Source organism: Metopolophium dirhodum, chromosome 8 (genome assembly GCF_019925205.1).
Source record: "Metopolophium dirhodum isolate CAU chromosome 8, ASM1992520v1, whole genome shotgun sequence".
In the NCBI taxonomy this organism is placed as follows: Eukaryota; Metazoa; Arthropoda; class Insecta; order Hemiptera; family Aphididae; genus Metopolophium; species Metopolophium dirhodum.
This window is the reverse complement of record NC_083567.1, coordinates 3,984,383-4,010,759: the sequence shown is the minus strand read 5'-3', so window position 1 is coordinate 4,010,759 and position 26,377 is coordinate 3,984,383. Positions and strand designations below refer to the sequence as shown.

The 26,377-nt window shown below is 32.3% G+C and overlaps 2 protein-coding genes across 10 annotated transcripts in view; both read right to left on the bottom strand.

Annotated features, from left to right (window-relative positions):
* LOC132951090 (WD repeat-containing protein 76-like) overlaps positions 1-26,377 on the bottom strand; it is a 128,769-nt gene that overhangs the window by 86,921 nt on the left and 15,471 nt on the right. The gene's annotated exons all lie outside the window — the stretch shown is intronic.
* LOC132951231 (zinc finger MYM-type protein 1-like) lies at positions 5,588-9,301 on the bottom strand. Its single transcript, XM_061023014.1, has 3 exons — positions 7,955-9,301; positions 7,722-7,866; positions 5,588-5,738 (listed from the first exon to the last, which is right to left on the bottom strand). The coding sequence occupies exons 1-3, from the start codon at positions 8,865-8,867 to the stop codon at positions 5,588-5,590; spliced, it is 1,209 nt and encodes a 402-aa protein (XP_060878997.1). The 5' UTR covers positions 8,868-9,301.

Here is a 26,377-nt window from a genome sequence, read left to right as displayed (position 1 = left end):
GAAAGAACGCTAATACAACGCGTCTATTTTGGTCACTAATGATTAGGGTTCGGATTTGAAGGCAAAAGCCTTTTTTTAATAATAATAATAGATAAATAATTTTTATACAAAAATGTATCATTTAATATGTAAGATGATGAACTTACTTTTAGATTGTGAGTGGAACGATGAATGTATTGATTTTACAATGATGTGTGTTTTATTTTTTATTTTTGTGTCTGTCATCACCTTTTGGGACGGTAAAAGTGCTTGGATTTTCTTCAACAGTAACTTTTCTGATAGTAAAGTGAATCTAGTTGGTACTTTGGGGGGGTCAAAAGTAAAATGTTCCCAGTAGTTTTCAAATTCGACGTAAAAAACAAAAGAAAAATTAAGGAAAAACGGGAATTTTTACGCAAAATCGGTTTTCGAGAAAATTGGTTTTTGGTGCAACTCTAAAACAAATTACCGTATATTCATGAAATTTTGACTGAATATTTATATTAGCATTTTCTATACACCATAACATTTTCCAAATATTTTGACTTATTTTGAGCTGTTTACGGACATTTTCAGTTTCCATTTTTTTTCTATAAATATCAATAAAATTTTATTTATTGGTTAAAAAAGCTTGAAAACTTAATAGAAGGCTCCTAGGTTATTGTTTCAAAGGCAGTTGAAAAAAATTAAAAATCCATAGTCAAAATTTTTTTATAAGCATTTAAAGTTCTAATATTGACAAAATTCGTAAAAATGACGAAAATTTGCAAATTATTTTGTGTTATTTTGAGTTAGAAATTCATAAAAAAATTCCTTTTTAAATCTAAGATTTGAAAATATAATACAAGATTCCTCATACATTTATCAAAAAAAAAAAATGTCTACAAGAAAGTCAAATTAAATTTTTAGGAGCGTTTGAAATTCATATTTTTACAACATTTGATATTCACTCGATTTCTCATGTAACGATTTTCTCATTTTATTGTAATAAAAAAACAAATGACTGTATATACGTATACTGTATATACGTCAAAATTTCACCGAATGTTTATATACATGATAAAATTTATAAAATAATTTGACTCTTTTTGAGCTGTTTACGGACATTGTCAGTTTTCAATTTGTTTACTGTTTTTTTCTATAAATATCAATAAATAAAATTTTATTTTTTGGGTAAAAAGCGTAAAAATTTAATGCAAGGCTCCTGATATAATGTTACAATAACAGTTGAAAAATATTAAATGTACATAGGCTCAATTTTTTTTTATAAGCATTTAAAGTTTGAATTTTAATAAAATTTATCAAATTTAAAATTTAATAATTATTTTGTAGTTGAAAATTTATAAAATGTTCAACTTTTATAGCTAAGGATTGAAAATTTAAAACGATAAAGTGCCACCACTTTATCCGCCGCAGGTGGATTGCTTATTTTTGTTTTGTCTTAGATGGGTAATGACTGATTTGCTGGACACTCTAACATGCAGATTTTCGAATTAACATTTTCTTACACGTACAAAAAAAGCACCAGACATACGCTGGGGGATAGTATTATCATTGAATTGCCGGTTTTCATGGGCCATGGGAGATTTCTAGACACTGAATCTTGACTTTCAAACGTTCCCACCTTCGAAACGAGACCGCCGAAGAGCCAGGCCATACAGAAATTCTTATCACCTTCTACATGTTTAAGTGCAACATTTATAATTCTAATGTGTCTCCAAAATCGGTACTCACTTACAACTAACACGGTCAAGGGGTCCAACTATTTTTTCGATTATTCACCTATCTACGCAACTAACGGGGTCCACAATCCACCGCAGGTGGATTGCATACCTGGTGATATACGCTTCGATATAGTCCGCGATCCGACGCAGTCGGATCGCCTACCTATGTGATTTTATGACTGATAGCTAGACAATCAAATAAACCTATCGACTCTACACTTTTTAACAATTTTAACAACCAAAAGCAGCGGAGAAACGGGAGATGATCCTGGAGATCGTATCCAGCCTATCCATTTACAACGTTCGTGACGGATTGCTAGACGCTCAAACTTTTAAACATTCCCGCCAAAGCGCCAAGCCTTATCTCCAATCCATATCACTAATCCTTATCACAAATCCTAAACTTTCGTCTTACAGCCTTTGCGACTTTTATATTTCAAAATTGGTACCCACTCTCAGCGAGTCCAACTTTCCCAGAGTTTCACTTAGAGCTATAATAATATTTATAAACTAGACACAATAATTGCAAACAATTCTAGCGGATAAGAATGCTAAAAATAGCTTTTGTACGAGTTTAAAACCCAGCCTGATGTGGGCATGTTTGGTTCTAAGAATTTTCGTGTACATTGTTTACTTTGACATCTAATTACACAGTTATATTTCTAAATTTGGACCATAGTTCTATTTTTTATCTTATAGCTAAAGAGGTACTCGTGCGTACCGACGGGTCACAAAAAAGATAAATGCATCGTATTATTTAATATACATTTATTAGTAATGTGGTACTCAAAAGTACCGTCGGTCGACAAAGGGTTAACGACGGTGAAATCCAGAGTTCACTGTAGATCGACTTTCAATGGCATTATAAGACTGCTGGAATTTTGGAGTTCTCACGTGGGCGTCCAGTTCAGTCATATAATAATATACGAATAATGAACTTACTGTTTTATTTACTTCAATTATTGCATATCGATGTGAGCGCACACATAATGTGTTGTTTCTTTATTGAACAAAATAATAAGCCCATCGGGGAAGTAAGATAATTTAATATTAAAGTAGAATAATATACAAAAACGAGTTTTGTACAAAAGTTCGTTAACTATCTGGGCCCTGTTAATTTTAAATCTTTGCTAATAGATGTGAAAAGAAATATTTTTGTTGATAATACCAACATCAAGAAATGTTTTATTTAGTGAAATAAGTCAGTGATTATGTTTATGATTCGGTATTACAAAATCTAGTATAAGAAACATTTGTATATTTTTTCTTTTGTTCTTATTATTCGTATTATCATTTATTTAATTGTGTAGTTTAATTCAATCACGTGACTCGCTTCATCCACCACGAGCTTAGCTTAAAGGTGTAGGTAATTTTTATTATTTCCCTTAATACTTTGTATCATTTTTTGTTAATAACATAATATAATAAAAATCTTCTTTAATAAAAAAAAAAAAACAAATCAATAAAAAGTCAATGCCAGTACTTATACCGTGGTATAATAATATGATGTACCCGCTAGGGCGCTAGCTACACAAAACAAAATACAAAACTTTGTGCGTATTACCATGAACAAATAAACAATAATAAATTCATGGCTAAATATATATTTACAACAGTTTCATACAATGATACATAATTTTTAGATTAAATACATTTAATAATACAACATTTAATAATACATAATGTGTAGAATCATAATGCGCAGTCTCATATAGGTTTTTAGACAGCAGTCTCATATAACAATACATAATTTTTAGACAACAGTCTCATTTAATAATACATAATGTGTAGAATCATAATGCGCAGTTTCATATAATACATGGTTTTTAGACAGCAGTCTCATATAACAATACATAATTTTTAGACAGCAGTCCCATATAACAATTGTGACAATAAAACATAATTTGGAACACAATTTATAACAATATAGCCGGTAAATTTGACCGCCATATTAACTGGAGAAAAGACAAATTTAATGAGGGCAAACTATAATGCAATATTGCAATGAACGATATTCACTAAATCACATAGGTACAACGTGGTTTGAGAGTGCTGCAACAGGAACATAAAGACGCTGACTTAGCTGCAAGAAAAAACGAAGCGAAAAGGAGCCGAAAGCTGTGCAAAACTAACATATAAAAAAAATCAGGCACCGAGAACTAATACAATTTAATATTTATTCGAAGAAATGACGGAGCCCGACAAACTAAACACGCGGCGGAGAACGGCAGTGTACAATGTAATACAAAGTACGTATGCGAAAAACAGCGTGCACGAACGGACCTAAAAGCGGGGGCGAAAAACGTCGGACGGACTACTGGCGAACGCGCACAATAATTAGGTTAGGTTAAAGCTATTTTTATAGTAATTTAACGGTGTCGGACGAATAATTGTCCGGCGGAAACAACAGGTGGTGCGTTTCGACCGGCCTGGCACCATCATGCGGTACGCCAAAAACTGCAGGTTGACGGGCGGCTGACGGCGGAAACTGCTGCAGGTACCACTGTGGCGTACAACGGTGATGGAAGGGGAAAACTTGGTGAACATTATTCTATGTCCACGAGGGTTTGACAGATGCAAACCCTGCGTGCCACGTTCACCAAGGATTTCCAAACGAATCTTTTCGTTCTCTTCCACGCAGACCTCCGCCGACCAACAGACCGCGCTGCAGGGTTTTCCGGGAATTCCGTGGGTACCGGCGGGTCAGACTTCACGCCACCGTACACGGGCGACTGGATTTGCAGCTCAATAGACGACCGGAAATGTTCACGCCGCCGTATCGGTAGCTGCAGGACAGGCGTGGGAGTGATCCTACGATCGACTGCTAGGTCCAGCGCGTCAATCAATGAGATTTCCCCGGGTGCGTCCGTCTCTGATATCACACAAAAAGTTGCAGCAGGCTCCGATGATGGTACAATTATAACTACGTCCTGCTGGTACACGGGTGAGTTAATTATTCTCAATTCCGGTGACGACCGGGTACTCTTCTTTGCGGCGTGTCCGCTGTGCAGTAACGATGACTTGACCGCGGCTGTGTTCTTGAGGTCAACTGCCAAATCCAGAACATCTATAATGGATCGACCCTCGTTATTGGCATACGACTGTTGGCATACGACAGTTCTCGATGTGGCGTCCATCTCTGTATATATATATGACGTGTAAACGGACGGCGAACAGGATGAGAGCCAAACACTTAATGACGGGTTTCAATAACTATTTGTTACCGAAAAAAATAAACTATAGTAGTAGACAGTAGTATTATATTGTGGCCAGTATAGTTTGCTTATGGCCAGCTAGTATAATAATAAATTGTATAGCTTGCAACAATTAAAATATATAAGCACAATATAGTTAGTATTAATAAAGTAGTATGGGATCATATTATAATGATATAAAATAAAGATAATTAAGATAATGATATAAAATTATGAACCTTATGTATAGTTAGCTTGCACATATTAAAATTACACAACAACAATTTTATAACGTCGGTATAGACTATACAACTGAATTATAACTGACCTTTACTTAATAAATTCGTTAGAAGAGAGAAGAGGGACTTTATGATAACTATGAATTCGGAAATAAAAGAAGTAAATAATGTTTCGATGTCTGAAGAAAAATGGGGATGGTTTAGGTCAGTGGCGTACCTAGGCCTCTCTTACGGGGGGGGGGGGGGGGGGGCGAAATATATTTTTATCTATTCTTAAAATATCTTAAAAATTTACGTCACAGCTAATCTAACCTAACGGAAATTTCATACTTATAAAATACCTATGAAATAAAACATTTTAATATTAATAGGTACATAAAAAAGAAATTATTGTTTAATTTAATAATATAGTATAATGCATGTTATAAAATAATTTTATTATAATTATAATTTATAATACAAAGTCTAATTTTCTGTTTTTCATACGAGAAAATCGTTCAATAATTTCATCCACTGGTATATTTATCTCTTGATAAATGTGCAATAGTGCAAGCCCGCATAAGCGATCCTGGCCCATTTTTGAACGTAGCCATGTTTTTAGTCTACAGCACAAGCATAAAATAAAGCAAATAATAAATATAAATAACTAAAAAGCAGACAGCAATAGGTAGGTACTAGGTGTATTCGACCTCTTGATGACTACGGAGAGCGAAAGCGGCCCAAATGTTAGGACTGGCATCCTAACTCTAGACATCCAAAATGCCTTCAACTCAGCTCCATGGGAGAAAATCATTGACGCCATGCGTCACTTGGACTTCCCGACCTACCTCTGCCGTATGATCAGCAGCTACCTGTCAAACAGATCAGTCAGCATAGACGTGAGCGGCACCCGAACCGAATTCGCACTTACAAGCGGCGTGCCCCAAGGATCCGTCCTCGGCCCCACACTTTGGAACATCTTATATGACGGCCTGCTCCGCATCAGATTCCCTGCGTCCATCACCCCCATCGCCTTCGCAGACGACATTGCCCTAGTAGCTACTGCCAGAGAACGCTACACCCTGGAAAACGACCTCACCCGCGCAGCCGAACTGGCTCACACGTGGCTAGAAGAAACGGGCCTAAAAACTGCACTACACAAAACCGAATCCATAGTTCTCACCAAAAAGAGGCTGCATAATGAACTCGCCGTCAACGTTGGTGGCCAGACAGTGACCGGATGCAACGTCCTGAAATACCTCGGCATACACATCGACTGCAAACTGAACTTCAAAGCACACGCGAAAATAGCCTCGGAAAAAGCAAGCCACGCAGCCAAAAACCTGAGCAGAATTATGCCTAACATCAGCGCCGCTACTCCAAGCAGAAGAAGACTTCTGGCAAACGTAGTGCAATCCCTGTTACTATTTGGAGCACCTATCTGGGCCCATAAAATGAGCAGCAAGGGTAAGTCCGAGATGGCAAAGGTCCAACGCAAAACCGCACTGAGAGTGGCATCTGCCTACCGCACAGTGTCACTTGACGCAGCGTTGGTCATAGCGGGCATGCCACCCGTGGACCTTCAAGCAGAAGAGCGACATGAAAGGTACATCCATAGGCACGACGCACAGCCACCCTCTGCAGGCAAGGCGGCTACAGTTGAGAAGTGGCAATCGAGATGGGACCTAATCACCTCCAAGGGCAGGTGGACCCACCGACTGATACCATGCATCGCAGCTTGGCATAGCCGCAAGCACGGAGAAGTCAACTTTCACCTGACACAAGCACTATCCAACCATGGATGCTTTTCTGCTTACCTGCACAAGTACTGCAAATTGGAATCACCAGCCTGCTGGTACTGCAATCATCCTCTCGACGACGCTTACCACACTCTCTTTGTGTGTGATGCCTGGGAGAGCAGAAGATCCACAGCCAATACCCTCCTCGGTACGGACATGACACCAGACAACCTCATCCCTCTCATGATGAAGAGCAAGGAATCCTGGGCAATAGGAAGCAACTTCATCCAAGAGGTAATGAGGAAGAAAGAAGATGAAGAAAGGAGAAGGCAAAGCGCCCCAACCCCATAAGGGAAAACATATTTTTCTTTCAAATAGTTAAGATAACTTTTATGGGCCGAAGGCCAAAACATGAGGGTTAGAGGCCCTCTTCAGTTGTTTTTTTTTTAGATATCTCCAAATGATTTATGTAAATAACTATTGCTTATTTATTAATAAACGATGGGGCATGGGGGTGAAATGACTAACGTCAGTCCCACCCCATGTCCCAATACCATGTAAAAAAAAAAAAAAAAAAAAGGTGTATTGGTACCTAGATTTATAAGCCAATTTTGTAGATTATTAATTTATCTTTATAAATAATAGGTTCTATAAATGTTTGACATTTAAGAACTTTTTTTTTAAACTAAAGTACTGAAGCAGTAGAAAGTATAAAAGCATTAAGCATTCAATTGCTTTTTAAAAATAATATTTAGTCCTATAAATATTTTTAAAACTTATAAGGCAATCTATTATATTTGTATTCTATTATTATAATAGAATACAAATATTTAACTAAAAAATAGGTATGACAAGATAAAATTTTACCGTCTTAGAGTAGAAAAGGATCGTTCAGCAGATGCTACACTTATAGGCAAGCAAGCCATTATACCAAGCAGTTTTTTAATATTAGGAAAAACTATTTCACTACAATCTGAAATACATTTAATGGCATCACAGTCAATACATTCACCTAAAAATAAAAGAGAAAAAAATATTATGTGTACTTTACTCATTATTCAATTTTAAAAAGTTTTTCTACTACCTATTAATTTAATTACCTTCATTTTTTTTTCTAATCCAACTTGATTTCCAAAGTTGTAATTCAGTTTTTAGCTCCAATGCATCAATTATATTGCTATCTTCAAATGTAAAATGTTCTGTGTCAGATTTAATAATGAAACGGGGTAAAAGTAAAGGCAATGTTGAAATGGCATGATACTTTTCATTTAAAAATCTTGATTTTAAGTCTGTTATAATATTATCCAGTAAAGGTATATAAATAGAAAGTTTATAATAGTTTTCAATAGACGTGGTTTGATAATTAGATCTAGATATTTGTTTTGAAGCAATTCGAGGCTTTTTTAATTCAATATCCAATTTAGTCATTTGAATCTCAGCATCTCTGAACAATGATTTAAACTCTTCATTACAATTTTTTCTTTTATTTTCTAAATTTGACAAAATATCAGTGATTATATCTGCAGCTTGACTTATATCACTATTGACACTTTGTAGTAATTTACTGGCAGATGCAGTTACACATAATAATGATGAAAGTGAATGTAGTGATATAATAAACTCACATGAGCATACAGCTGTAAGTAATGTTTTTGCCTTTGACGATGAATCTTGTTCATTCCAATCTGATATTTTAGTCAATGCTTCTACAATATAATTTAAAGAAGATTTGAAAATTAAAACACTATCATGACGGTCTACCCCTCTGGTTTCACATAAACTCTTAAGTCGCTGTTTACCATTAAGAATTGTTTTTAAGACATAATTTCTTTTAGATGACAAATTAAAAAAAGCTACAACTTCTTTCATTAACCCAATACCATTTCTAATTGCTTGAATAGATGAGGATCTTGAAATTGATAAGTTGAGTGCGTGGTTTGAACAAGGACAGTGAAAAGCATTTAAAGCATAGGACTGGATTTTTTGAACAGCTCCTTTTAAATTAGAAGTCATGACAGAACAACCGTCAGTTCCGATACCGATACAGTTTAGAGGATTTAAATTTAAATGTTGTAATATTTTGATCACAATTTCTCCAAGGATATCACCAGTTAGTTTTGGCTCCAATGTATCATTTTTTGTAATATTATCATCTTCATTCAGTTCACTTTCTTCTATAGAAGTTTTAGAATACCAATAACTGTGACAGTCAATAAAAGCGACAAAATTTTCTTTCACAATATTATTATGAACATTATAACATTATAACAAAATTATAACACCTGATTTGACTATAGATAACAAAAATATTGTAAAATCTAGGGATTGATTATGTTATCATGTTATCAATAATCATATTATTGACTTCATGAAAAAAAATAAAAATTATAGTAAAAACTAAAAAAAAATATAACAATGGACATTTATCATATATTGTCAGTTGTCACATATAATTATACGACCCACGGGGGGGGGGGCGAATGCCCCCCCCCCACAGGTACGCCACTGGTTTAGGTTAGTGGAAGTAACTTGAGCATAATATTGATTGGATTGGAATTGTATCGGAATTGGAATTTAAAGTGGACTTAGGAAAGCTATAATATATTATAATATTATTGTTTTAATAGGTACATTGAAAAATAGAATAAAAGATAAAAAAAAATTAAAATAAGTAATATTTTAAACTCAGACTGCACTCTTTCCTTAGAAATAATTGTTATAGAACAAAATTTCATTGACTATGTCTGCAATGCATACGTTTTGTTCATATGAAATAAATAAACGATATTATTACTTATAAGTTATGAGATATACAGAATGTCCCACGATAACCCATTAAGATTTCTCCTGAGGTAATAAATATATCATAAATCTGTTTTTTTTAGGCTCACCGAGACAAGTACTACATATATTTTGTTTTTTAATTTAATTACATTTTTTGGTAAAAAAATTTAAAAAATGTTATTTAAAATTTTTTTATTTTTGAAACAATTGAAGGTAGCCATTTTATAGAGTTTAATTTCCTGAAATATTTGACCTTTCAACATTTTATTTTCATTAATCCCGTGATTTTTAATCATATTTTTTTAGTTTATAGGTAAAAAATTAAAATTAAAAGCATATAATATGTATAGTTTATTTGATCGTATATTTTGCAGGTCCTAGTGAATCGTGTAAGTTTTAAGGGGCGTAAATGATATGCTGAATTATTGTTCTTTTGTATACCATATGCGAATAGCTCTAATAACTCAGATAATCGATAAAAACATAATATTATTATTATTATTGTGCACAGGTCCTAATATTATTAGATTGAATACGACTCGAATAGCAGCCGTCGCGTCGTTTCATCACTTTAGAACACGCAATAATAATATTGGTTTTTTTTAAAAAAAAAAAAAAAAGAACCAGACGAGTATTATTTTTTCCCGCGATAAAGTCAATTTCTTAAATGTCCGTAATCATTGCTGAAACTTTGTACACACCGCGAGAGAATTAACCGACTGGTCGGAGTAGAAGTCAAGTTAATGGACTCCTAAGCAATCCATTAGCTAATAACATTAGTAATTTGCAAGTCATTGTGTGGTGGCTTTCGTTTTATTCTACAATTTATACACACACACACACACACAATATATCCCTCTAAATAAATAGAAGTCATAAAATCCAAACAATATTTTATTGACTCTCGGTTGTTGGCGCGTAAGACACGACGACGGGATGATGTTGACAGACGATAAAACAGTTTAATGCACTGATCACTCAGAGTGCTGCTGCAGATGCATTATTTTACTTTTTAGTTACGATTTATCGTATATACATATTATGCACACTTAGATCTTAGGCTATACTGAAATTGACTGTATATAATATATATATATATATATATATTCAATATTGACAATGTAGATGCCTATATATGTATTATTTATCTATTTTTTTTTTTTTTAAGTAATAACACTAAACACATCAAATCATATTATAAGACTTTACAAGGACATAAGGTACATGTGCACGAATCGAATTTGATATTATATTATCAAAAAAAAAAAAAAATTGAATCAATAGAATCGATTGACTTGGTTGACCTAATCACGGTCCACTGGCGCTAGGTATAATAGGTATTTCGTGTAAGTTGCTAAACAATAAATTTAATAAAAAAATAACGATAAGACATAATACATATTATTTATCGTTTTTTTTCTTCACTGTTTATATCTTAAATATTAATTAAAAATTAAATCTATATAAATAAAATACTACTGTGAGAGATTTGATCGATTTCGTATATTATTTTGTGAATATATAAAATTTTAAATGTAGTAATTGTATAAAAAAGCGAATTCTATTATTATTATGTTAGGTAGTAATACTAGTAATATAGAATTGTTTTTTTGTCTTCGAAATTTGAATGTTATTAAACAATATTATAATGTATAATTTAAGAAAACATGCGTTATAGACGCCAGATGTCTTATTTATATTAAAATAACATTTTACTCATTTAGGTTGAAATAATATCCGCAGCAAAATAAAAAAAAATTTCATGTTAAAAACGATGAAAATGTAACGAAATATAAGTGAAAAATATTTTTAAGTCGATTTATTGTGTGGATAGTTGCTATATAATTCCTGGCAAGTCATAATAACTATTATACAATACATCATATTATGCCCACGTTAAGTAAAGATTATAAATTATTACAAACAAATGGGACATTATACTTACGTTTAGAAGATTTCGTTTAACTCTGTTATTTTTAATATTCGAGTGAACCGACTTGTTATCAAATTTAAATGACATAATATTATCTGCTGGCCGCGGGGCTCCGCTTAGGCTTTTTGATAATTTAATTTCAATGTAAGTTATGAGTATTTTAAATTCCGAGCGTAAAATTTGGTACGTTATAGTGACGGTGAAAAATGTCAGTTAGACGGAGACGACACAGCTGGTAAGGCGTTTGATGGTCTTGGATAGACGCAATTTGAACCACATATTAAGCTAATAAAATATAATATAATCACGGGCTTAAATAATAGAGTGCTGAGGGGAGGGGGCTAAGCCCCCCCAAAAAACTAACGACTTTACTACTTAATACATTGGATTATTCGGTATATACCCGAGCTTCAGCTCCCCTTTTCCCCCCAAATGTCAACACTATTTGCGCCTATGAATATGTATTCAAATATAAGCAAATTTACTAACTTGTTATTAGTAAGTAATTACTAATTAGTATGTATTATCATTAGAATTCAGAAAAATGTTAAAAGAAAAAAGTTACAGACAACTCGACATTACAATCTATAAAAAAAAAAAACGTTAAAAAAGCTATAACCCAGTCCGTCCTCCTGCCGCCCCCTCGACGACGACCTTGAGATGGTTTTTTTTGTACACAAGTAGAATTATTATTAATACACTTATTTCGAAGTGCAAAAAAATAAAAAAACATTAAATTTCGTTTAAATTTGCTTGTACGCAATATAAATTGTATATAATATTGTACTCGGACCACCGCCGCATAGAGATATACAGAATAATGACGTACACCTGCGGTTAAATTCGTTGGGAAAAACAAATAATTTCTGTCCCGAATCGGAACTAATATACAAAATGCATTCCTACTGACCGCGTCCCCCCCCCCCCCCCGGATGTGCGCGTACAGTATATAGATATTTAACGCCAGCGTATAATAATTTATTGACGTAGAGACAACTAAAAAAACGGAATGCGTTGTAACCGCGTTATTAGTAGGTACCCTAGATATATATATATATATATATATAGTACCTATACCGCGGTGGTTATTACCAAGACTGGGCAAGTTAATGATTTTTTTTAACTCAGTTAAGTTAAGTTAATATGCACCAATAACAAAAAGTTAAAAGTTAAAAGTTAATTTAACTATAGGTTAACTCAGTTAGGTTAAAAGTTAATACACACTTTTTGTTAACTTTTTATTAAGTTAAAAAAAGTTAATTTGTTTATACAACGCTAGCGTACTTAATTTTTTTCCAACCCAAAACTAAATTATAGGATAAAGGGTTAATACTTCATACACTATTTCCATATAAGTTAGATTCTAATGATATACATTTTTAACTTTAAACAATTTACGATACATATTTTTTGACATGAAAACAAAATAGTGAAATATTATAAAATTAAAAACAAAATTAATTAACTTAACTTACTTCTTAAAATTAAAAATCAACTCGTTAATTTCACGTTAATCAAGAAAGAAATTTAGTAAGTCAACAGTTAAGTTAACGAAAAGCCAAAAGTAACTAGTTAAGTTAAAAAGTTAAAATAAAATTATCTTTTTAACTCGTTAATGCCCAGCCTTGGTTATTACTATATACCAGCCTATTTAGCTGCAGCGATGTTGGAGTTATAGTGTCCGCGCTCGGTTATAAAATGTACCGTGCACCGTCATACGCGTTTAAAATAATATTATTACAAAAGCGTCGACGAGGAAAAATAATATTATATTAAACACTATTTTCGAGTGGTAAAAAAATAAAAAAAAAAAAAACGCCGGAAAAAGAATTGAACGACCTCGTGTATTATATTATATGTATATGCGCACTACACACGCGCCACGACATTATATTATATTATTATTATCGTTATTAATTGGAACCGGATAGCATGAAAATATTCCGAGAGCAATTTCTCGGATGCCCCCGGAAAGATCAAAGGTGCAGATAACGATATCGTGTATATAATATTATACACCTACTGTCTATACACATATAATAGGTATAATGATATTACGTGTAAGTGCCTTTTTTTTTTTTTCTAATTTTTCATTTCGGAATCAATTAAGAGATCGTAACGCTCCGTTCCACTTTTTTGTGTTCATAAATACTCGGCAAGTATACTTTATCATAATATATATATAGATATATATGTATTGTTCGGCGTACCTGTATACGCATATAACTGCTATCGGTCAGAAATCACCTGCTGCTCGCCAGCACGATAATAATAATAATAATACATAAAACGCACACGCAGGACACTCGTACAACGTACGACGAGCCTATGTATGTAGGTACCGCGTCACGGTATATACCGTAGGTACCTGTGTAGCACAGGTATATACGGGTATATGTATAGTTATTGAAACCCATCGAAGTGACGGGTCGTCGTCGTCGTCGTATGTGTCGGACAGACGTCCAGCTGCCGTCTCCGGGGCCGGAGCTTATATATTATGTGGGTATAATATTATTATTATATCATAGGTAGTTCATTATTTCATATTTCTTTCGCCCCTTCAACGTCCGTAATAATAATAATAATAATATACTTACATACCTATATGTACGAGAGGTGTATATTTTATATATACCTAATATGACTCGCGACCAGCATTAATTTTAACAGATAAGAATCGTCCGCGCCAGCGCGGTGCAGTGTGATGTGTACCTATATATGTATAGCGTATTGCGGAAACGTAACGTCCTAATAACTGGTTTATATATTATTATTATATTGTAGGTACGTACTTACGTGTAGGTATATATACCACGTTTGTAGCTGACCAGCTATGGGTCGGACTGGTCCGAGCACGAAAACGCCCGACACGATATTACGCGATATTTATATGAAATCGTATGTTTGTAATTTGTGTATTATCATACAATATATATTGAATACAGGGTGATTCACCAGGTATGCTCATTGCTCACCCCCATTGTAACCTGCAATGATAATGAATATATTCGAATTCTGATTTTTGAAATTTTGAATTTACTCACAGAAGATTTTTTCAAATTCTTGAGATCTTTTGTACTTTACTTAAGGAGCAAGTCCCCTGTGAAAATACAAACATCTGTTTTTCAAATGGGAATCCCTTTCATTTTTTAATGTAAATTATTTAGTGGACAATTTTGATGTAACTAATTCAAAATTCGAATGAGCATAGGTTCTTAGTTATTATAATGTTTGTACTAAGGATAATAGTCCTTAAAAATGGTTTTACAAAAGTATAAAAAGGACGTAATATTGGAACTAATATTTACTATGATTGGGCCATTTTTAAAACGTAATTACTACAATTTTCAAATCACTGTAGTTCTCATTACCACTGACTTTTTATCCTTAAAACACACAGTTAAATAATTTAAAAACTACTCGTACAAATTTGGTTCTAATACGTCAAATTTTAAAACTAATTATTCGTTGAATAATTTACAGTTGGAAAGGGGCGAGGGGTTATCATTTAAAAAACAGAAGTTTGCATTTCCACAGGACAAACCCTTAAGTAGTGCAAAAAATCTTAAGGATTTAAAAACATGGCATTTAAGTATATATTTAAAAATTCCAAAAATCAGATTTGAAATAATTGCATAATTGAAAAAGAAAAAAGAGGTGAGCATGCTTGGTGAATCATCCTGTATAATATACTACGCATATCATGCGATAATAGCTGCAGGTACCTACCTAGTTTGCAAACGATTCGAAACTTTTTTCCTAATGTACTAAAGTAACAAATTTTACGACGTGTCAGTAGAAATATCCATACGCAAATAACGTCATGAAGATTTTATATTAGAGACCGGTGGTGACCGTGACTGGGACGCGTTTTATTGTAATTTTTTAAATAAAATATTAATAATAATATAATAAACTTAAACGGGTTCTTACCTACAATGTGCACAACAATAATATTATGCATCGCATTCTTAATAAAATGCGAATTGTCCACTAATATATTATATATTATGCTAAATTATATTAAAAATTAGTTTTTTTATACTTTCGAACCCGAAGCTCGGATGTAACTATACTATCATAATGTTTATTGACGTAAACCTATTATGTGTTTAAAAATATAAAAACGTATAACACCGTATCAAGCACGCTAAAACTTACTTCTGAAAACAAAATCAATGGTTAATAAATAATCTGTTCAAGTATTTTATGTATATATTTGGCGTTGTTAACGATTAAAAATTAAAAGTTTAAGAGTGAAAATCGCATTTTGATTTTCTGAAAGTAATGTATTTTTTAATTTGGTCTCGGATTATAAACATCTCTTTATGCGTGTGCTTTTATAAAAAACGATGTTCTCTCAAACTAATCTGTGTAATAAAAGGACTTAGCGGACGAGGTTAGGTCTGTATATATAACACGGCTTATGTTAAAACAAACCCATTGGTTTGTCTGACCTAATCTGACCGGCCAACTCTTAAGCATATTATAATTATTATTGTTAACACGAGCGTTTTATTTAATAACAACTTTAATTTATTCCGCAAATGTTTATTTAATAAAAAGCAAGAAAATATAATGGATTCATACAGGAATATCATATATACATTTAATAAAAAAAAAAAAAAATGATATTATTAATTACAATATACCTACATAATACCAATTATCACATAGTTTTATAATTTTAAATGTATATAGCGACCGCCGAGTATACCTACAATATGCGCAAATCAAATAAATCTAATAATCTGAACTCCGTATACCAGATACGAGCTTAGCCCAGTTGGTATATTTTAATATCGTTATAGTTATTGTTGTATTATAATCGAATTACGCTGAAATAATTAATAAAATAAAAATCTGTGGCCGATTGGATATAGCACTTGGTATAAATCGGACGTGCGGTGTAAACTATACCGGATAGTATATAGAACAATTTGAATTTTTTTACGAAAATCGGTAAATTAGTTTTTGAGTATACATAATACATAACTATATAAGCTACAGACACGTACAATCAACTCTCATATCATTTTTTAAGAAAAAGTTATTTTTTCGAGGCCATACACGCGACGATTTGACGCATGCTTTTAGTTCGTCTGCCCGAGTAACCAATGACCAATGGCAACCGTTTATAATCGAATACATTTCCGACTTCCGCCGTAGATCTCGAAATCCTTGTGAAATTATCCGGTGCACAATATGAATGCCTTTTTAATTTGTGACGAATTCGCAAAAGATGTATATATTTCAGGTATGGTCTAGAAAAAACGGCGCAATTTATTGACGAACACCGCAGATATATAATAACGAATACATAATAATATGGTATTCATGTCTTGCGCAGTCTACAAGGAAAACAATCGATTTGTTATAGTTAATAATTGATCATATTTCAGTGTTGTTCTAACTCAATAATTGCTAATCAATGCAGATTTGTTGTCAGTTGTCGTTACCAGAGGGATTAGGTTAAACGCATCAGATGATTTTAGTTGTTATATCATAGTTGAGTTTACTTAATATAAAGTCGCTGATGAGTATGAAAAGTATAGTATAATAGGTATGTTCTGGGCACTTTTTTCACGGGGAGACTTCTCTAGTTTAAGTGGCCATTTCCACATGCTCCACTGTGTAACACATAATCACAAAAAGTGTATATTGCACGTTCATTGTGCACAGTAATTTTTCACATAATTTAAATATGTTTAACCATTTTATCACATTTAATACATTTATGAGAAGAACACACTTTTTGAGATTATGTGTTACACGGTGGAGCATGGTTAAATGTCCGCCTTAAACTGATGAAATTCCCCTGTAAAAAAGGTGCTCAGAACATAGGTACATACATTATACTTTTTGAGATTACGCGTTACACGGTGGAGCATGTAACACTACCATAAACGTCTAATATTCAGATAATACAGTAATAATATAATATTATCCTAGGGGGACGGAGTGGCCGACCCGAGTTCAATACCTTGGTGTCGCGGGCGGCATTTTTCTCGGGCAAGTCACGGTGTCCGGGCATGGCAGATACCTACGGGTGCCCAAATTAAAAATTCTGCCAAAATAAACCACGAGTAAACAAATCTACAGTACTCCCCCCCCCCCTTCAGTACCACAGGCTAATGACCTAAGTAGTCAAAACCTTAACCCGAAAAAAAAAATTATCCTAACCGTTTTGAACTGTTCGTAATGACATATACGTTATACATATAATAACGGTCAACGAGTACTTACGGCGTATATAATTATTATTATTATTATACTCAAGTGACGGACATAATTATTTAATATTAATATTTATTTATGAAACGCCCCGAAGTCAAAATTATTAAGAGTCGTAAACTGCACAATCCATTACACACCGTTTAACAATAAATAAAATATAACAGCTGTACGAGAACACGCTAAACATATATATATATATATATATATATAGGTACCTTATACATTCTAATGATATAATTTGATAGCCATTCGTCACTGAGACGACGTAATATGTAATAATACGCATAGATCTATTAAGTCTAATAAAACGTTATGTCGTAGAAGAAGAAAAAAAGCGATTTACTCATTAGAGTTCGTTAGCACGCACAGTGGACGGCAAGTATAGGTACCTACAAAATATAATAATATGAGAAAAATAAAATGGCGGACGGTCGGTAAACATCGGTGGATATTGTTTATAAGCAATTATTATGTGATATCATATTGATTCGCGACGATAGGAGTTACGGACGATCGATAAGATTGTTTACGATAGTTATTTAAGCACAGAATTATATTATACATTTATGTTTAAATATTTATTCCAATCAGAGACATAAAATATAGGAAGTATAATATTCTATTATACGAGGAAAAATAACTAGGAGACGTTATAATGCTTTATTCCGAGAAAACCGATGTACTTACCTATCTTTAGCTGTCCACAATATTTGTTTATGATAAAATAATAAAATATTTAAAAATGTCATATACTTTACAAATCGTTAATCAAACTCGAGGGATTTCGTATTATATACGAATACAATCGATGAACCTAAAATCGACTGTAATATAATATTATATTATAAGTCCAGAGTTTGTTGTGTTTAAAACATGACGTATTAAACAACTTCGTTTAAACATGTTTCAATCATAAATTTAAAACATTCGTTTTATACGTTTTGTTATGATTGTTTAAAACGAATAAAACATGTCTTTAAAACGGTGTAAAATCCAAGTAAATATTATGTTTCTTTTAAACTGTTTTAATCAGTTTTAAATATAAATACTGAATAACAATGTTTTAAACTGTTTAAAACACTATTAACTGTTTAAAACTCAAACTATTTATTTTTTTTCAATTTTTTCGCATTTTTCAAAACAATGATGATTACTAGGAAGTACCTACTGCTGACTATAACTTGGAATTACTGCATTAAGCGATTGAAAATACTGTTAAAAACGGATACCAAACGTTTTTTTTTTTGCACAAATACAATGTGATAAATATGTAATAAATTGACTATATTTTGTACTTTTGTTACGGAGGTATAGGGATTTTTAATAGTATACAGTAATAAGGCAAACTCACGGGATTCGTATTCCACTTATAAGGACATCGCACATATTCGCACAAGGATCTAGAAAGGAGCGTTGGGTATATAAATATTGCAAAGATATCTCAAAATACTGCACGTATTATTGTCACTGTGATATCGACCGTCGAACACCACCCCGGGGGAACACTACGATCCACGTGCAGAATACGATTATTACAACAACCTGCGCCCAAGGATGAGTGATTAAACACGGGTGCATAATATTGTCGTGGCATAGAGTATAAACAATACAGATAACATTATAGGTATGTATATAATATTATAGTAGTAGAACAATCTTACGCGCATACTCTTGAAAAAAAAAAATTGAATAACTATTTCATACGACCTGTTCCGTGACATCAAAACCCGTAAACACACACACACCCATAGTCCTTCTTAAAAATATAATATATAAAATACTAGCAGACATTGAGCCGGAAAAAAAATTGTGATTGTTCGACTCCTTTATATAGGGTATATAACTCGCCGGCGAAGCAATGTCTTTTTTGGCGTAAATTATATTATAATAGATTCGTTTGTGATGACGTGAGCAGTATATCAACAGGTAGGCAATCTATACCTATGACAGATCGCAGACCCCGCGTGATACGTAAGTGTATACATTTTGTACTAAAATCATCTTCAGTTCCAATGCGCCAACAGACTTACCGCACCGATAAATTTAAACCAATAGCAATCATTTATAAACAAAAAATTTCCATCGAAAATCTCAAAATCTCTGTAAAAGCACCACCCCGGGTTGGACCTCCCACGAACTTATGTAATGTTGTCTGCAGTTGGTAAGGGGTTGCCTCAACGAAATAAATAAATTGGGAGGTCGTGGATAATATTATAAAAAGGTAGCGCACTACTGGTTTACAAGTTTGAGAATTAAATACGCAAAACGATTACTTTTGTCTACTATTACCCAAGGCTGGGCATTAACGAGTTAAAAGTTAAAATTAAGTTAAAACGTTAAGTTAATTAACTCGTTACTTTTTTTTCAAATTAACTTTTAATTTAATAAGTTACTTTTTTTCAAGATTAACGTGTTGCTTCAAGTTAATTTTATTTCAAGAATATCTAAATTAAGTAAATTTTCGTCCGAAGAATAATTCAAATTTTTGAATGTGTTTTTACTTTGTATCATTTTAAATTTCCCCGGTAATTTTCTTGAACGTAAAGAAAAACTATCTAATAAACCATATACTATGTGTCCGGAATTTTTGATTTTCGTAAATTAGCAAAATTTTAACTTTACACTAAGTTAAGTTACTTTTTTTTTCAAAGTTAACTTTTCACTTAACCAGCTAACGAAAAAAAATACGAGTAACTTTTAACTTAACTTAACTTAATTACTTAAAAATAACTTAACTTAACGAGTTAAAAAAAATCGTTAACTTGCCCAGCCTTACAGTATTATTATCTACGATGAACATTATTCAAAAACAAACTGGAAAAACATATAAAAAATAATAATACCATTACGAGTTAGCGGCATCAACATGCTATCATTATATAACATACAATTTGTGAAAAACGAGCACTACAGTTGTTGTATAATACATAATATATCACAAACTTTGATTCTAAAAAAATCGACAATATCGAACCGGTACCTATACAGTAAAAAATAAACGCGTTAAATTCACTCTCTGGTGAACATCGAAATTGGCAGAGGGAGGGAAAACAATTATGGAAATTAATTATTTATGGTGGAGAGAAATTGACGGGGAACATAAATTGATTTTGTTTAGTACGCGTTCCGTGAAAAATATTTGTTTTAAAATATTTAAATTCCTCTTAATTTCTCGATCGGAATGCAAACTATAATATCGTGTTGGAAGCTTACCAAAATATTTTTACACGACTACCTATATATAATATACATATTCACGTATTTGATTTTATGTAGGTGTACCTACTATACCTATCACGCCATCGTGGTTCAATATTTAGCAATAATACATTACGAGAAGGTTGTTATTAAACGCCGGTACAATATTATACAGGGCGATTCGCCAGGCATGCTCACCCCCAATCTTTCCTATAAAAACGAAAATATTCAAATTCTGATTTTTGGAATTTTTAAGCAATATGTATGTTCTGCAAATACTATTTTTTCAAATTCTTGATTTGTATGTACAACCCACTTAAGATTTGTCCCGTGGAAAACAAACTCGTGTTTTTCAAATGAGAACCCCCTTTTTTTAATGCAAATTAATTAGTGGTACTTTTTTTTGAAAACCGATGTGCTCAGTTTAAAAACTTGAACGAGAATAGTTCCTCAGTCATTAAAATGTTTGTTCTAAGTATAATAGTTTATTATATTTGGACCATTTTTATAAATCGTTACTATAAATCACCAAAACATCAGCATAGTTCCCAATTTCCCATACCATCCAAACCAATTATCATTAACTAACCTATTATTCTTATTGCTATTGGTACACAAAGTTAAATAACTCGAAAATTACTCGTTCGAGTTTTGACATTTTCAGAAAAATGATCCGGTAAATACTTTACAATCGAAAAAAAAGGGGGGGCGTTCTAGTTAGAAAAACAAAAGTCTGTATCGCTACAGAATAGGGACTCCTTAAATAGTACGAAAAATCTCGAAAATTTAAAAATTAATACTATTAAAAGTATTTAAAAATTATAACTCAAACAGTTTCATTATTAAAGGAAAAATAGCGGTGACAGTGGTTGGTGATTCACTCTGTATAAACACCGACCACTTTAGCTAAGCGTTGTTCTTATATTATGCATTATATTATTATATTATTTATGTGCGTACCATATGAGTACCTACATAAATATCGCTTTAACGGTACCTATAAAATAATATGTGTGGTGAAGGCACATGAAATTTGGATTTGGATTTGTCTCGCGAAAGTATGAAAACGACCTAAACACATATCAGTCTTGTGCTGTATACAGAATGTCCGAAAGCCGAATGATAAAATCGTCTTTGTACACGAATAATAAGTATCAGCGTATTATATCTATAATATACCTCTATATGTGTATAAAAATCACACATGGGTTTATGTGCAATGCGCTCTAAAACCGACTCAACCGATTTTTATAAGTTTATGTGCTCAATGTGTGTGGTTTTGGCCAACTTAAAATATAGGATAATATTGTTGTTATCTCGATAAGTTTTTTATTGAACGAGAAAGGATTTTGAGATTTACGATTGAAATGTTTGTTTAAACATCATTACAGCTTACAGTATTATTATAATTAATTGTTTTAAAATACACAATGCTATAATTATTGATATAAAAGATTTTTGAAATCAATTTCTAAAACTATATACTTGGCATTTTTTGACGGCAACGCAGTCATAAATAACATATGGGACTTAGGCGAAAAAATTCATGTGATATCCGGTCCCTAAGCCAAAGGACAGAACTGTGCCAGACTGCCAGGAGACGATATCCAAACATAATATTAGAATGTACGAAACAATAATATTATTTATACGTACAAATGTACAATTATAATGTTTTTTTTTTTTTTTATTATTATTATTATTATTAGCTATTGTAGTAATACGCTATGATAGTTTTACAATTATTATGTAACACGAAAATATTTCAACTAGTACAATTTATTAAAATATTAAATAAGATAAGTACTGATAAAGTAAGCGAATAATAATAATAATATAACGATATGCATATAAAATACCTGGTTAATAAAGTTAATAAATTGATATTTAAAAGTGATGGAGAAACAAGTTTAGGATATTTCAGACGATAATGAGGAGGTATTATAGGTTTTAATGTAATGTTGTAATGAGGAAAAATTGTTCGGAAATAGAAATGATAATTAATTTTAATTTTTAAGTCTATTGTAGAAACACGTCACTTCAGGTGGATGATTCTTTGAACTTATATTTGTGTGGGTTTGAAGAAAAAAATGTACTAATGAGATAAAAAATAAAAGCTCGAATTAATTATACCATAGTGATACTAATGCAGACACTTCTTTATTACCTAGGCAAATCAAGACTTGTCCATAACTTTCAAACTTCTACTTATTAGTAAATACCTGTAGTCTATAAGTACAGATTGTAAATATGGGTTTTTCAATTTAATAAAAAAAAAACATTAAAGTTCAAAAACTGTCAAAAACCTATTTTCGTATATACCTACAACTAATGTAAGTAAAACATATTTTTTTCGTCATAAACGTATCAATAATACTACAAAAATATTAATTAAAATGGTTTGAAGAGTATATTTTCAAAGTTTTGATAAGACATAAAAAAATAGTTTAACATAAAATAGTATAAACATCGTGTTGCACAATTATTATCAGCACTATAAACGCGAATACACAAACTCAATAGTATAATATAACACATTTATAGCTATTGAAATGTACTAAGTAATTTATTATAATAATAATATGTAATAGTGATGATATTTGCTCGACGGTCGTCGTCGGGGACAAATGGATCGAACGCGTAACGATCGGCAGCCATAGCAATGGTCTGTACTGTAATTTAACAATAATAACATGATAAGGACTCGTTTTGCGAGCGCTGAAGGATAAAACAAAAAAAAAATCGGATAAAAAATGTCGTTGATGAGTTCGCGCTCGATTTTATTTCAAAAATTGGCCGTTTCTAACGGACCGCGTGATCCGATCGTTTCGGACGGTTAACGCGACTGCGACGACGACAATAATATTATTATAATAACGACACAAAGATATATAACTCGCGGCGGGGGCACACTTTCGGGTGCAGTTATTATGTTTTGCAATAATATTATTATAAAAATATAATATACACGCGTATTCCGATGTAATAATAATAATAATAATAATAATAATAATAATAATAATGATGATGATGACAACGATATTATTCGCCGTCTCCGGTTCAATCGGCCGTCGAAAATGTCATAACATTTCCGGCACATTTCACGCTATAAAATACTGCACCGCCCCAAGTCTCGCTGTAGGGTTATATCTGACTGACACATATTATAATATCATAAACTATATTATTATTATGGGTACGACGACCGGTCCATTTGACGGTGGTACTCGTCATCTCTGCGCGTGCAAAATTTGAATAATAATAAATAATATCGTTTTCGAATCGAATATTTTGTACCTATATCGTATCTTTCTCGCAAAGTTTTTTTCTTTCGCATCGTATTCATTCCCGCACTTGAGGCAGACGATTAGGTACCGCACCCTGTTTGCACATCGCACACATATTATATAAATATACAGGGTGATTCACACCCCAAACATACTCACCCCGTGTTTATCCTACACAGTTGTTATTCAAAATCTGATTTTCGGAATTTTTAAATATATATACTTATACCTAGACCGCATGTTTTGCATTTTTTGAGAGCTTTTTTCACCATTTGAGGAAGGTCGTCCGGTGACGATACAGACTTCTGTTTTTAAAATAACAACTCCCTTCTTTTTATACAGTCAATTTTTTACCGGATAATTTTTCAGAAAATCTTAACGATAATCAAAATCAAAATTCAAACGAGTAGTTTTTGAGTTATTTAACTTTGTTGCGTATCCACTAATAGGATAATTATATAGATTCATAATAATGGGTTTGAAAGGTATGGGGCTATGATGAATTGAAACTTTTAATAAAAATATATATTGGTTATATTAATCCATCGGTATATTTGAGAAATTATCCAATTCACCAGATCCGATATTAATATATATATATCTAATATTTTTGTAAAATAATTTTTAAGTGTAACTATTTTAATACCACTAAAAACTACTCGTTCAAATCATCCAATAAAATATTGTAAAAAGGGCGGGGGAGTTCTTATTTGAAAAGAAAAACTCAGGTATATGTATCGGCACAGAACACTCTTTATATTAGGTACACCTATATAGTACAAAAAGTCAAAATATGAATAAATTCTTCACTATAAATGGAGAAATAGGGATGAGCACTGGCCGCTGAGCATGCGGTTGGTGAGTCATCTATATCAAATAACAATACATTTATTTAGGAAATCAAAAAAACAGAACAGAATAATAAAAAAAATAATAATAATAATAATATATAGAAGGAAACAAAGACACGATCTGACTACGACGTGATAATATACATCATAAACATCCATGACATATATATATATATTGCACATTTGCGCATATTGTGTGTTAACCGGCGTTATTCTGTCGCTGTCTGTTGAAATACATTTCAACCCCTTCGCCCGTCGCCGAGATTAAAGAAAAAGTATTGCTTTTCCGCTAACCACGCCTTTTGTTCTGTACGCTGCTACCGCCGAGAGTTGTGACGTACTATTATACAGTGTTATATAATATATATATATATATAATAGAATATACAACTTTGGCGGTATATACACTACGTATATAAATGTATATTATCGGCCACGCACTTTTATCCCGTTGAATAATTCATTTTAAAAACACACGGCCGCAGCAAGGTTTGCTCAAATGCACACCGTCTCTCCGCGCACACGTATAATAATAATATTATTATCGTATACCTAAAGAAACTATATGATATATAACCTGTATATGTGTGTATGTTATATAGGCACACGCTGCCAGTGAGATATAATTTTGGTCTAATATATGTTCCGGATTTATACATAAGGTATATATATATATAAATATAATATAATATGTACAAATAAAATGATACGATACGCTCCGATGCGCACGCGCTATAATTTTCTTATAGTCAAGTTTTGTCTGTGTGACAAATTACTATTGTATAGGTATATACGTGCAAAGCAGAGATCTCACATATTGTTATATCATAATCATAGTTGTTGTAAGTATTTACTTTTTATGAAACACCGCGTTTTGTTTAAAAAAATCTTGTTTTGTCAAGTTTTCAACTGTCTTAATACATTTTCAAAATATGTTGAACGACAAATAATTTTATTTGCAAAATATTTTAACCAACATATTTACAAAACCACTCATCCGGTGGTCTATAGTTTATTAACAAAAACCATCAGTAAGTAGTGTTTACGCTGAACGGTGCTAGCCTACTATCTATATTAAGCTCCTCGAGTGAATATATTTTAACCTTAAAGCTATTGTAACGTCTCCTCTTCGAATTCCGAATATTTACTGAGGAAATCAGGTGATCTCAAATATACTATCGTCGTGTGTTATGTACACAAGAAAAATCATTATCTATTAATATCTCAAGATAC